General features: G+C 57.4%; 1 protein-coding gene across 5 annotated transcripts in view; it reads right to left on the bottom strand.

Moving 5' to 3' along the window:
• The window catches only part of ARHGAP44 (Rho GTPase activating protein 44), a 32,085-nt gene that overhangs the window by 4,218 nt on the left and 14,366 nt on the right, over nucleotides 1-13,501 (bottom strand). Inside the window, exons 3-20 of one of the 5 annotated variants that reach the window (XM_040580329.1) lie at nucleotides 12,593-12,697; nucleotides 12,434-12,510; nucleotides 11,838-11,949; nucleotides 10,882-10,958; nucleotides 9,945-10,062; nucleotides 8,463-8,531; nucleotides 8,296-8,377; nucleotides 7,331-7,458; nucleotides 7,086-7,197; nucleotides 6,627-6,708; nucleotides 5,615-5,695; nucleotides 5,420-5,533; nucleotides 5,188-5,279; nucleotides 4,718-4,898; nucleotides 4,177-4,194; nucleotides 3,653-3,874; nucleotides 1,067-1,149; nucleotides 623-973 (exon numbers count right to left, since the gene is read on the bottom strand). In XM_040580329.1, the coding sequence (XP_040436263.1) occupies nucleotides 623-973; nucleotides 1,067-1,149; nucleotides 3,653-3,874; nucleotides 4,177-4,194; nucleotides 4,718-4,898; nucleotides 5,188-5,279; nucleotides 5,420-5,533; nucleotides 5,615-5,695; nucleotides 6,627-6,708; nucleotides 7,086-7,197; nucleotides 7,331-7,458; nucleotides 8,296-8,377; nucleotides 8,463-8,531; nucleotides 9,945-10,062; nucleotides 10,882-10,958; nucleotides 11,838-11,949; nucleotides 12,434-12,510; nucleotides 12,593-12,697 (2,104 nt within the window). The remainder of the gene's footprint in view (nucleotides 1-622; nucleotides 974-1,066; nucleotides 1,150-3,652; nucleotides 3,875-4,176; nucleotides 4,195-4,717; nucleotides 4,899-5,187; nucleotides 5,280-5,419; nucleotides 5,534-5,614; nucleotides 5,696-6,626; nucleotides 6,709-7,085; nucleotides 7,198-7,330; nucleotides 7,459-8,295; nucleotides 8,378-8,462; nucleotides 8,532-9,944; nucleotides 10,063-10,881; nucleotides 10,959-11,837; nucleotides 11,950-12,433; nucleotides 12,511-12,592; nucleotides 12,698-13,501) is intronic. The other 4 variants (XM_040580354.1, XM_040580340.1, XM_040580346.1 and 1 more) reach the window with 4 other exon arrangements.

Genomic DNA, 13,501 nt, shown 5'->3' with positions numbered 1-13,501 from the left:
CACATTCCCGGGGCCACTGCCACCTTCCTGGGGACAGTTCTATTTTGCCAGTCACTGACACTTTCTCAAGGATACTGCCACCCTCCTGGGGACAGGTCTGCTTTGCTAGAGTCATTGTCACCTTCCAAGGGCCACTGCCACCCTCCTGGGGACAGCTCCGCTTGCCAGAGTCATCGTCACTCTCCTGGACACGCCGCCACCTTCCCGGTGACAGCTTCCCAGGGCCACTGCCACCTTCCCAGGGCCACTGCCACCCTCCTGGGGACAGCTCCATTTTCCCAGAGTCACTGTCACCTTCCCAGGGCCACTGCCACCCTCCTGGGGACAGCTCCCCTTGCCAGAGTCATTGTCACCTTCCCAGGGCCACTGCCACCCTCCTGGGGACAGCTCCATTTTCCCAGAGTCACTGTCACCTTCCTGGGGCCACTGCCACCTTCCCAGGGCCACTGCCACCCTCCTGGGGACAGCTCCGCTTGCCAGAGTCATCGTCACCCTCCTGGGGACGCTGCCACCTTCCCGGTGACACCTTCCCAGGGCCACTGCCACCTTCCCAGCAGCGTCGCCCTCCCGCAGGGCCCCCGCCCGCAGGGACGGGGCTGTGTCGTCCCCCCCCCCCCGTTACCTGCCAGCGCGGCGTCCCCGGGGCCCGCGGCGTCCAGGCGGGGCAGCTCCGGGGGCTGGGGGGGCGCGGGGGCGGCCGGGGGGGGCTGCGGCGGGGGGGGCAGCGCGGGGCGCGGCCGCGGCTTGGCGCTGGGGCGGGACTTGGCGGCGGCGGCGGCGGGGGGCGGCGGGAGCGGGGCCGGCGGCGGGGGGGGCTGCCCGGCGGGCAGGCAGGCGCCGGGGGGGGCGCCGGGGGGGCCGTACGGGGAGGGGGTGCTGGGGGGGGTGGGGGACAGGCTGGCGGGGGAGGGCTGCCCCCCCCCCTGCTCCCCCGCGGCCGCCCGCGGCGGGATGGGCGCCAGCTTCTTGGCCACTGCGAGACAGAGACAAGGGGGGGGGGGGCGGGTCAAGGGGCTGGGGGGGGGGGGTCGCAACCAGCGGGGACCCCCCCCGGCCCCGCTCCTACCTTTGCGCGGGGCGTGCGGGCTCTGCTCGGCGGGCGGCGGCGCCCCCCCCGACCCGGCGCCGGGCTCCCGGGGCTTTCCCGTGCTGGGGCGGCGCGGAGAGAAGAGGAGAGAAGGTGAGAGCGGAAAGTGAGAGGTAAAAGTAAAAGTAAAAACTGAAATGAGACAGGCGTGGAAAGGAACGAAAAATAGAAATTAAAGGGGGGAAAAAAAAAAAAAAGGGATGCAACTTAAAATTTAAAAGGCAAAAGGACTGACAGAAAATCCAGTGAAAACCCGAAACAAAACAGACGAGTAAAAGGGAATGAAAACGTCAAAAGGGAACAAAAGACAAAGGTAATGACATCAAAATGCAATGAGGATAAAGAGTTTAAAAAATTAAAAAATAAATCGAGAATAAGTAAAAAATGGAAACAAGAGAGAAATGAAAAGAAACGAAAACCAGAAATAAAATTAAAATAAGAAAAGGCAAATTTAAACTAAAAAAAAGAGAAATTAAAAGAAACGAAAACCAGAAATAAAATTTTTAAAAACGACAAATTAGAATTAAAACAAGAAAGAAATGAAAAGATATCCAGAAGTAAAATTAAAAAAAGACAAATTAAAATTAAAACAAGAGAGAAATGAAAAGAAACGATAACCAGAAATAAAATTTAAATAAAGAAAAGAAGGCAAATTAAAATAAGAGAGAAATGAAAAGAAACGATAACCACTAATAAAATAAATTAAAAAAGAAAAGGCAAATTAAAATTAAAACAAGAGAGAAATGAAAAGAAACGATAGCCAGAAATAAAATAATAAAAAAAGAAGGCAAATTAAAATTAAAACAAGAGAGAAAAGACATTATAATTATAACAAGAAATAAAATGAATAAAAAAAGAAAAGGCAAATTAAAATTAAAACAAGAGAGAAATTAAAAGAAATGAAAACCAGAAATAAAATAAAGAAGGCAAATTAAAAGTGCAATGAATGAAAATAAAATTAAAAACTAAAACAGAGTGAAAGTCAATGAATAATTAACAACCCCCCAATATAACAAAATAAAAATATGATGAAAATCGAAAGTTAGAAAAAGAAAATAATAAAAATAAAATAAAATGATAAAAAAAATCAAAAAGTAAATATTAAAATAATAAGTCACAATAATAACGAAAAAGAAAGTGGCCAGTTGAAAGCACAGCGGGAGGCAGAAGCAGGGCGAGCTGCGAGGTGCCCCCTGCAGCGCGGCCCCCCCGGCCCCCCCGCCGTTTGGGGGGCATTGCCACAGCGCACGGCGGGGTGCGGGGGGGCCAGGCCTGGTGCCAGGGTGAGGGGCAAGCGGGGAGAAGGGTGGTGGGGAGGAAGGCTGCAGCGGCTGGGCCTGGGGAGGCCCTGCTCATCCTCATCCCGGGGGTCTGCGGTCGGGGGGAAAAATAATAAAAAAGCAGGAGTGCTGCCGGGGGGGCAGGGGAGAGGGGCGGTGGAGCCCTCATGCTGCCAAAGCCCCCCCACCTCATCCCACGGCACCTGACTGACCCCACAGCACAGGGGCTGCCACCCCCACCCATGGGTGCACCACGGAGGGTGGGGGTGTGAGGCTCGCAGCCAGTTCCAAAGCTCAGATTCCCTTTTTGGGGCAGAAAAGTGGAAATTTTGTGCTTTCTCCCCTCTGGCCTGTGCAAACTGGAGCCAGACACGGACCGTGGGCAGTGTCAGGGCCCAGGGAAAGCTCAGCGCCCTCAGGCTTTTTCTGGCACCTTCCCTGCAGCTCCAGCCCCCATTCGGTACATCCCAGCGACACCCACTGCGAGCCAGGCGAGCGACCGCTGGCACATCCGAGGGCAGCGTGGGGCTGGCAGGCTGGGGACATCGCGGTGGCCACTGGGACGCTGAGCATCCTCTCCTCCCGCTGCCCCCCACCCAGGGGTGCTGAGCATCCTCTCCCACTGCCCCCCAGGCACTGCTCCCCACCCAGGGGTGCTGAGCATCCTCTCCCACTGCCTCCCAGGCACTGCTGCGCAGGGACCCAGGGATGCTGAGCATCCTCTCCCACTGCCTCCCAGGCACTGCTCTCAACTCAGGGGTGCTGAGTATCCTTTCCTCCCGCTGCCCCCGAGGCACTGCTCCCCACTCAGGGGTGCTGAGCATCCTCTCCCGCTGCCCCCCAGGCACTGCTCCCCACTCACGGATGCTGAGCATCCTTTCCTCCCACTGCCTCCCAGGCACTGCTCCCCACCCAGGGGTGCTGAGCATCCTCTCCCACTGCCTCCCGGGCACTACTCCCCGGGGACCCAGGGATGCTGAGCATCCTCTCCTTCCGCTGCCCCCCTGGACACTGCTCCCTGCCCAGGGATGCTGAGCATCCTCTCCCACTGCCCCCCAGGCACTGCTCCCAACTCAGGGGTGCTGAGCATCCTCTCCCACTGCCTCCCAGGCACTGCTGCCCGGGGACCCAGGGATGCTGAGCATCCTCTCCTCCCGCTGCCCTCAGGACACTGCTCCCTGCCCAGGGATGCTGAGCACCCTCTCCCGCTGCCTCCAGCATGGCCACAGAGTTCTCTCACTGCTGGATTCACACATGGGGAGGATGCCAAAGTTGGGGACCTTACCTCGTCCGCTCGGCTCCTGGGGGGAAGCCGAAGCTGGTGGGAGGCGGGGAAGGGGTAGCTGAAATATCCGGCGATTGCTCAGGAATGGGCGAGTGGGGTGCAGCGGGGAGCTCAGTGGGCGGCGCGGGAGGCTGAGCGCTCGGTGGGGTGGACGATGCCTTGCGCACCACCGAGGTGCCTCGGCGAGCCACCCACGAGGTGTCCATCACCCTGACACCCATGCTGCAGGGGACACAGAGACAGGCTCTCAGCACCCGCCACGCAAGAGGGGACCGCCAGCACTGTGTCATGGCTCCTTTGGGGTGCCTGGTCCCTAAAAACACCTCTTCCACTGGGAATATGCTGGGCATGAACCTCCATGGCAATAGGGAAGGGGTGACAGTGTGGGATGTGCTTGTGTCACCCACCAGCCACGTCTCCCTTCCCCAGGTACCAGCAGGCACCAGCATCCTCCCAGCATCTTCCCAGCTTCCTCCCAGCATCCTCCCAGCACCTTCCCAGCACTGCTGCAGAGGATACAGTACCTTTGGATTTTCCTAAGGCTGCATGGGCAGAAACACACAATTATTAGTGTGAAAAAACCCTAAACCTTGACGGTGCACAGTGAGAGCCCGCTGCCAGGCTATGCCAGTGATGGGGAGAGCTTGGGACGTTTTTTGGAGATGGGGAGAACCCCGGGGACATTTCTGGGAGATGGGGTCAGCCCTGAGGGTGTTTTTCTGGAGCCAACCTGACTGGCTGCAGTCCCCGTGAGGTGGCATGGTGGGGGCATGCACGGGTTGGGAGCGGGGAGTTTCCCCTGGGGCAAAGCCTGCAGACCCTGGGGACCCTAGGGCACCCAACCCCGGCACGGCACAGCCCTGGTGCACGCCACGGGCCACCCTACTCCCATCTCCAGTGGGCTGGGGGCTCACCTGAGCATCCCCAAGAGCCCAGCATGGAGAGCAGGGGGTTTCTCCCACCCCAGAACCACCCAGCCTCAAACAGCTCAGTACCACCTGCCCCAGGGTGGTGGCAACGCCACGTCTTCCCTCTCCCCAAACCCTGGCACTGCCAAGACCCTACCCATCCTTCTTGTAAAACTCCAGCATCATGTTGTCCGTGGCCACGCTGAGGGGCCGCCGCGCCTGGTCGTGCTGCCGGCGGTCCGCGTGGTCCATGTCCGGGGAGGGCATGGAGCTGTAGTTGGCGTTGTGGTTGATGTGCATGGGGCTGCCATAGTTGCCCGTCACGTTGAACTCGATGTCTGGGGAGGGAAACAAGAGCAGGGGGACGTCGGGAGACGTATGTCCTCAGTGAGGGGTGAGGTGGGGGTATCAGCACCAGGAATGCTTGCGGGTGCTGGAGCAGCTAGGTTGGGCTCACCGCTGTGATGAGACTTGCCAGATCTCTGCTTGAGCTCCCCTCGCCCAAGCCAAGGCAAGCAGAGGGGGCTGGCAAAAATAAGTATGGGAGCTCTGCACCCCCTCCCCAGGGAGGGGCGGGAGGTCCCACGAAGCCTAGCCCAGCCCACCACGGCGGTGGGCACAGCCTACCTCCGGGGAAGAACCAGTCGGCGTGCTGGATGAGCGGCTCGATGATGCCCACGATCTGCAGTGAGACGGTCGTCATCATCTCCGTCATGTTCCTGCAAGGCGGGGGGGGCAGCAGTTTAGCAACCCTACTGCAGTCCAGCCTTATTCCCAGCAGGATTTTGGCCCCAGACCCTCCCTCCCCCCCTCCCCCAGCATCCCTCTGGCACACTTGCTTTCCACCCGAACACCTTACCCGTCCGCCTGCGGCCAGAGGAGGTTGGGTCCCAGCACAATGGCCACATTGCTCGGGGTCATTTTATTCGTGTCCTGGTACTCCGTCAGCTTGGCCAGGAATTTAATCACATACCTGGAAAGCGTGAGCTGTGTCGGTGTATCAGGATTGCACCCTCTCCGTCCCCTCCCCGGGTCCCGCTGGCCCCAGGCTCACCTGATGTTGTTGTAGTTGGCTTTGGGCAGCTTCTCACAGGTGCTCCAGAGTGCCTGCAGCCGCTTCTCCTGCTCCGGGATGCTGTGGGGAGGTGGGCGAGAGTGTTATTCCCCATCCCCACCCCACCCCGGGGCTTCTGACCCCTCCAGCCCTGCCCTTGGGGACTCTGCGAGACCCTTGAGCTGCTGCCAACATTATATAGGTAAACTAACCCCCCAAACCCTGCCAAAAAGAGAAGGAAACCTTTTGGCAGCGGGTTGGATGCTGGTCCCCTCCCCACCTCTGTGCAGCCCCCCCGGAGGGTGTGTTTTGGGGATGTGTTTGCTTTGGAAGGGGACATTACTGCAAACAGCTCCCCAAAGCAGCCCGCTCTGCCACCTTGGGGACCATCCCCTCCAGTGAGCCACCTCCACGTCCCTGCTGTGCTCCAGCGCTCCCAGGGCAGGCAGGGGCATGGTCAGACCTATATTCAGGCACCACCAAGGTGCTTCCCACCTCAATAGGAGATGATCCTTCTCCCACCTCCCTCTGCCCAACATTCTCCTACCCCAAACATCTCCAACAGCGGAAGAGGCATGATGGTGCCACCTCAGCTGGCCCAATCCTGCTGGGTTTTGGGGGTCCCGTGGTGCAGAGCACCCCAGCAATGCAGGTGGGAGCTCCCTTGGCCAGCTGCCCCCCAGGGTTTGCACACCCATCCAGAAATGGCACCACAGCCTGGCACCCAAGGGCTTGCCCAAAGATGCTTGGGAGAGCTCAGCCACCTTGGCCAGAGTGCTTGGGACCAGGCTGGGGACATTAGGGTCAGGAGACATCAGGTCCACCCTCAGTGCTGGGACCCACGATGCTCGAGGAACATCATGGGACCCCCCCTGGCTCTCACACCCCCGAGGAAACATCCTAAATTCTGTGAGCCATGTCAGAAATAACTCATGCCCCCAACCACCCATGGGGACCCAAGATGTCATCATCTGCGTCACAGAGGAATGGGGGGGGGATGTCCCAGACTTACTTGGATGCCTGGATCCACTCCTCGTACAGCTCAAACGTCATGAGGGGCTCCGGCAGCTCTCGCAGGTAGGATTTGAGGGCTCCTGCGGCACACAGGGGACACGAGGCTCGGCACTGCGGGTGGCACTGGCCAACGGGCACCAAGTGGTTTCGGTCCTCAGCATTTTGACTCACATCCCTCCCAACCTTCCCACCCCTCACATCCCAAAGCACCCGCTATTCTCCCCAGCTTGGTGGAACCCATAGCATCCCCTGACCCTCAGCATGCACCTTGCCACCTCCACCAAGGCCTTCCTAGCTCCTCCCCGATCCCCTCCATCATTCTTGCCTCCACCATTGGTTACTGGCCTCCACCTAGACTTCACGCCACTGCTGACCACGCTCTGGGTGCCCATGGTTGGCGCTGGGGGGGCTGGATGGGCCATCCCACTCACAGCCCCTGCCCAGAGGCAGCACCTACCTGCGATGGCGTGGGGGTCGGCCGAGTACTCCTGCACATCCACCACACAGCAGTCCAGGGCAGCCTTGAGCTTCTTCAGCTTGGAGGCCGAGGGAGCCACTCGGAAGAGACCCTTGGCAGAGGACACGGGAGAGCGTCGGACAAGCTTTGGGGCCGGGAATGTCCCCAAAGCCCCCTGGTTGCTTGTCCCTGCCATGTCCCCTTCCATCCATGCCCAGCCAAGGGTGGTAGGACATGGGACCCACCTCCTCCTGCATGCCGCACTCCAGGAGCATCGTCACGCACGCCTCCACGGGGAAGGCGATCTCCCGCCCGCTGACAGCCAGGTGCTCCTCCAAGGGCTTCCCGAAGGAGGGCTTCTCCATCCACGCCTCTGTGACGGGCAGAGGGGGTGAGAGGGAGGACACGGCGGGGATGGTGCCGGATCCAGCATCCCCTCCCCGAAAGGCCCTTGGATCACAGCGTTTCGGCAGCAAAATATTCCGTTTGGGTGTTGCTAAAACAACAGGACCCCGCACCTCTGTCCTGGGCAGCTCGGGAAGTGCTTTTTAAAGATGAAATCCAAACAAAATGTTTTCCAATCATCACACGGGACATTTCAAAGGGGCTGGATAACGTTTTCCGGGGGGAGCAACCACGGGCAAACCTTTGCAATATTTTCCCCCTTCTTCCATCACAGTTTGAGGCAGGAATATTTTGTGGGATCGAGAGAAAAAAATAAAATACAAATCACTCCCTGCCCCGCTGCAGCGATGGCAGCACCCCGAGCCCTGCCCCGAGAATGCGCCGCTCACAGAGCCATCGCGTGGGGCTCTCCCCACCTCGGTCTCCCAGCCCAGCTCCTACGGAGGTTGCACAGTGCAAAGTGAAGCCCCAGGACCCCCACCTTGGCGCTGGGTTCCCACCTCTGGTGCTGCTCTTGATGGGGATATTTGGGCAGATTTCCCACCCGCTCCATGAAGGTGGCCGGGTCCTGCCCCCCCGCGACCAAGTGGGATGGGGATGGGATGCCCTCCCCAGCAGCGAGGCAGGCGGGATGCAGGCGGGGCAAGCAAAGGGAGGATGCTCAGCCGCAAACCCAGAACCACGCTACACCACGGGGTCACGCCAGAGCCGGCTCATCACTGTGGCAAAGCCCCACGCGGCTCCGGCGTGATGCAGAGCCCTTGGCATCACATGCAGGAGTGGGACAGACCCCACGGGCACTTACCCTGCTGGGCTTTAATCTGAGGCAAGACGTTCTGCAAAAGCGCTAGGGATTTCCGATGGTACTCTGCCTGCACCTCGATCAGCTGCAGGGGGAGAGACGGCACCGGCTGTCACCCCTATGGCTGGGAACGGAGCCGGAGGAGTCCCGTGGGGATGGGTGGCACTTACAGTTTGAAAATAGTTTGCATAGTCTACTTCTTTGGCCACAAAATTGTACATGTCAGCTGACAGCTGGTCCTGTGGAGAGCAGAGAATTAGTTGCTGTCCCACTCGTGCTGCCCTGATGCCACTCTTTGGAGGCCACCAGGAGGGACCAGCTTGGTCACACCAGGAGTCAACATGCAAGGTGGGATGTTGCAGCAACCGCTCGAGAAGTGTTGGGACGTGGAATACAAGCAGCACCGTGGAAGTTTGCTTTCTGCAGCAGTGCAAACGGCTCCACAGTACCTTCCGGAGCCCACGGTGAGCCGGCGCCTTGCAACCAGCTCTCTGGAAGTGAGAGCGACTTGGAAACAACCTGTCAGCCAAAGGCTGCACGTTCCGATGGGCTGAACAGCACAAATTAAACCCCAAGTTTACTCGTCCCAACACCTCACTGCATTGCTCTGTGTCTGCAAGTGGCTCATTAACAACAGCGGAGCAGCGCACATGGCGCAGCTGCCGCGGTAGCATCCCAGCCCCTCGTGCGGACCAGCCTGATGGGCATCAGGTGCTTCTTGCTCTGAATTGCAACAAGCCCCTCAGCACCAGGACACGAGTCTCTCTGTCTCCACACTTGCGAAATAGATTTTGCCGCTTCCCAAATTGTGCCTTTCTGAAAATCCCCTTGGATAACTCAACTGGAGGAAAACCATCGGCATTTTAAAACACTGTGAGCACATCCCAGTTGCAACATCCACCATCAATACGGTGAAGATACTGGGGGGCAGCTCCTGGCTGAGCTGGTTTGTGGGAAATTGCTGGGCACATAGGGCTGCTTTAAGACGGGGGAGACAGCACGAGTTTGGCACTGGATTCTAAAGGCTACGTGGGTTCTGGTTGTGTCACTGGAGAAAAGAGTTGGGATTTGAGACACGCACCCAGTCCCACCTCCTGCCCAAACCCTAGAGCACCAGGTCAGCCCAGCCCTTTGCATTTTCTGCCCCAGGGGGAATTTAAAGCCACACAAAATTGCCTGTGGGTTTTATTGATGTATGTCACAGCCTACAGCAAAGGCACTGGCAGCAGCATTCCCCCTCGCTCAGACATTTTTCCCACCTAACATGATCAGCTGGGTGGGTCGTGCTCCCATGGGATGGTGGGGGGTGACATGCCAAGTGGCACTGACACGACTGGGCGTACTCGGTGCTGAGCTCACCGGCTTCTGCTGGGATGGGTCCCCTGGGAATGGGATGCTCTCTGGCTCCAGCAAGATATGGAGGATGGGAATAGAGGAACCGGGGATGTCCTGCTTGGCTGGTGAGCATCGCTCACTGCCACCAGGCTGTGTTTGGGGACGGTGACCAGCCAGAGGAGGGTTTATCATGGGTAATGGGGTAAGAAGAGGGTGAAGAACAGGGTGAAAGGAGTGGCTGCAGGTTTTCTGTGGTGCCTGGGATGCCAAGGTCCTCCCACTCCAGCAAGCAGCGATCCCCCCCGGACCCTGGGTACCCTGCAGATCTCCACTCTGTTGGCCGCCTCCTCCATCTCCTCCCTGAGAGCGTCGGCTTTGGCGCCCGAGGGCTGCAGGTTGCTGGCCAAACCCGAGGACTTCGCGGACTGCTGCCACCTGCAAAGAGCAGGCAGAGCTGTCATGGGGAGGGATGGGGACCCCTGCAGAGGTGTGGCTGGCTCCCAGCAGGCTTGGAGGGCAGCCCAGGGACCCCCCTCAGCCAAGCCCACCATGGTCCCCAGGGCTGAGCACCATGGAGATGGTCCCAACCCAGGCTGGGATGCAGCATCCGCTCCCAACCCTGAACATCCCCAGTCCTCACAACTGGCTGCACGCACTGGGCTCTAATTAAGCAATTACTTTCAGCAGAAGGATGAGCCTCATCAGGATGGGAGGAGAGAGGGAAGGTCATGAGAGAGCCTGGAAATGATGTTGCGGACTGAGTACAGTCACCTCCCAGAGCTCTCCTCAGGACACGCTGCAATGTGCAGGGCTTTGCCCCCTCAGCAGCCCCCAGCAAAACCCAAAGTGCAGCCTGCCGGCTCCCACCGCAGCGGCTGGAGCACAGGACGATCCCAAGGGTCATCTCAGCTCCCCACCAGCACTGCTCTACAGCAGCAGGAGCACCCAGCTCTTTGACATCATGTAAGAACTCACCCAGACAGGGAAAAGAGAAAAAAAATAATTATTTGTGCCAGAAAAGAAGAATCTCTTCTGCAGAGGGCAGGCAAGGAAAAAGGGATCTGTGGATTCTGCAGACAAGAGCAGAAATTGTGGCTCGTTGCAGAGCTTGACACAAGGCACATGGTGACAGGGCCAAGACGTACTGTCCCAAGGGAGTCGTGACAGCAGGGCTCTGGGATGTGCCCTCCCTGGCACTACCCATCACTTGGGAATTTTATTTTTTTGTAAAGCAGCTTTGAAGCTGCTTCCTACCGTGTCCTGGAAGAGTCCATGTCCAGCACGAGCTTTGCCAAGTGCTTCCTCTGCTTTTGGATATTTGGGATTTCCACCTGCAGCAACACACAGGAACGGGAGGAGATAAACACCCCAGGGAGGTGTCCGAGGCAGGTCATACCCGACTGCAATGCTGGGAGCTTAGGCTGGTGCAAGCCGGGCAGATAAGGATGCAACTCCTTATTTTAACATCATTAGGGAGATGACACAGCTCGTCCCTTCTTTGTGTCCCCACCCAGGCTGTGCCACCCCACAACAGCCCTGACAGCAGAACCCGCATCCCTGAGCGGAGCATCCTTGGGGTATCAAAGCCTCTGGCACTGGGGAGCCGGACAAAGGCAAGAAATGGGTTTTGGGGGATGGCGAGGCAAAGCCTCCCGTGCACTGGCATGTTTGCCACAGGATTTGGTAACGGCTGAAAGCCCTGAACACCAGCAATGCGATAAAGCTCTTGTTTCTGCTGCAAAAGATAAAATCAGAACTAAGTCAAGGACATTTTGCTAGATGTAAAAGTGTGTGTGTGGGGGAAGCATTGGGTAAAATTGAAAAACAAAGTTGGCAGCAGGGGGGAAAAGGAATTAAAAAGAGAAATCCTAACCCACAAGGATATGTGTTTGGAACTTGGAAAATGGGTCAGAAATATGAGTGTTAACACCTTTGCTTTCAGGAAAGGCAGAAAAAAGCAAGAGCAGCACGAGCGGGTGAAGGAGCCAGGCAGGACATCACCCCAGCAGCCAGCCCAGGGGATTGTGCAAATACTGCCTGCCAATTAAAGCAATCAGCAAACATCTCAAAGGGCAATGGTCTCCTGCAGGGGCCAGGAACCAAATACACCGCTGAAGCGGTGAAACCCCGCTTTCCCCCAGGCTTGGTTGGGATGCAAGTCCCTAGCACGGTGACACCCTGTCGCAGTGACACCCCTGCCCGCCGCTCACCTCAGCCAGCACGAAGAGGGGCTCGATGACATCCCTCTCCACCTGCAGCTCGAAGTGGATGAGCTCCTGAGCCAGCTTGTCCTCTGCCTCCCCGCAGAGCCGCAACATCTTTCTGCAAGGGCACGGGCAGTGCTGGGCACCACGGGGGCCGGTGGTGGGCAACTGGCAGCCACCCCGCACCCATCGCGGTAGGTGATGGTCACCCAAAGCCCCTCCTTGGCAGAGGGCTGGAGGGTGTGTGGCAGCCCAGGGACTGTAGGCACCCTAGGTGTTAGGGAAATCTCATTCCTTAAACTATTGTACCACTTATAGTTTGAAACTGCACGGAGTTTCTCAAGATACATCTATATTTTATGTTGTATACTGCATGACTGAAGGATCCCAGCTCATCACAAGGAGAACAAAGGAAACTCCTGGACTACAGCAATCACACAAGCACCCAGCCCCTCTGACACTGCTGTGAACCATCCCCCCCCACCCCATTATCCAGCATCATGGATAAGAAACTGCCGCCATTCCTCTGGCAGCTGCATCCCAGCATCCCTGCAGCATGCCGGCAGTGGCGGAGTGCCGGGGGAGACCCGGGCCCCCCTTACCCCAGCAGGGAGTCGTCGCCCAGCACAGCCGATCCCTCCATCAAGCACTGTGCCAGCGTTGTCAGCGGCAGCTTCTTCTGCAACGAGAGGGTTGCGTTTCCCACCCTGCCGCCCCGCCGCCCCCTGCCCGGCATCCTCCGAGCCCTGCCAAAGCCTCACCGAGCGCTTGTCCGCATCCACGCCTTGCTGACCCTGCAGACATGCCGTCAGCTTCTTGTGGGTGCTGTGGGAGACCTGCTTCACCAGCTCCAGGCGCTTCTCCACCTGCGGATGCAGTAGTGCCCATCACCGGGGTATCCCGCCTGGTCATGCACCCACCACGCAGGGATGTAAGGGACCTCCTGCTTTTCAATCAAAGTGATTTTAATTGCTGCAGCATCAGATTCAACAGCCCAGGAGCCAAACCTCTTCCTAGGGCAGGGATGCCTTAAGCAGGAGAAGGTCTCACCAAGCCGATGCTGCCCCACCTTAGCTCTAACACTCTAACTTGGGGCTGAAAATTGCCTTATTTGCCTCTGCGTTGATTAAGTTAAGCAGTTCATCCCAAAACTCAGCAAGATGAGTCATTAAATATAAGCACCCAAGATCTGGTGAAAACCAAAGCTGAGAGATGCGGGGAAAACCTGGAAATCTCAAAATTTCGGGAAATCATCTGGAAAAAGAGAAATATTCCCTAAAGCTCAAAATCTTGGGAAATGACCTGGGGAAAAAAGAAGAAATACCCGCTACCCAGGAGAAGCGCCCAGCCTGCGGCAAGTCCTTGAGGCAAGAGGCATCTCATGGCAGCCTGGCACTCAACCTGAGCCTCCCTCCACCACTATAACGATATATATATTACTAATACTATATACTATATACAATAATATATATAAATATTATAGAAATATATAAATAAATAGATTTCCAGGATGCCTGGCTAAGGTAGAGCAGCCTCTGCCATCCCTGCAATATATACATGTTCCTTTCACCATATACGCAGATGTGTTTATATCTATTTAAAATATATAAATTACATAAATGATATACATTTCATATATACATATACACACACAGGTCCGTGTGTATGTT

Source organism: Falco naumanni, chromosome 1, assembly GCF_017639655.2.
Source record: "Falco naumanni isolate bFalNau1 chromosome 1, bFalNau1.pat, whole genome shotgun sequence".
NCBI classification, from domain to species: domain Eukaryota; kingdom Metazoa; phylum Chordata; class Aves; order Falconiformes; family Falconidae; genus Falco; species Falco naumanni.
Note: the sequence above shows the minus strand (reverse complement) of the source record. Positions and strands in the feature narration are given on the sequence as shown.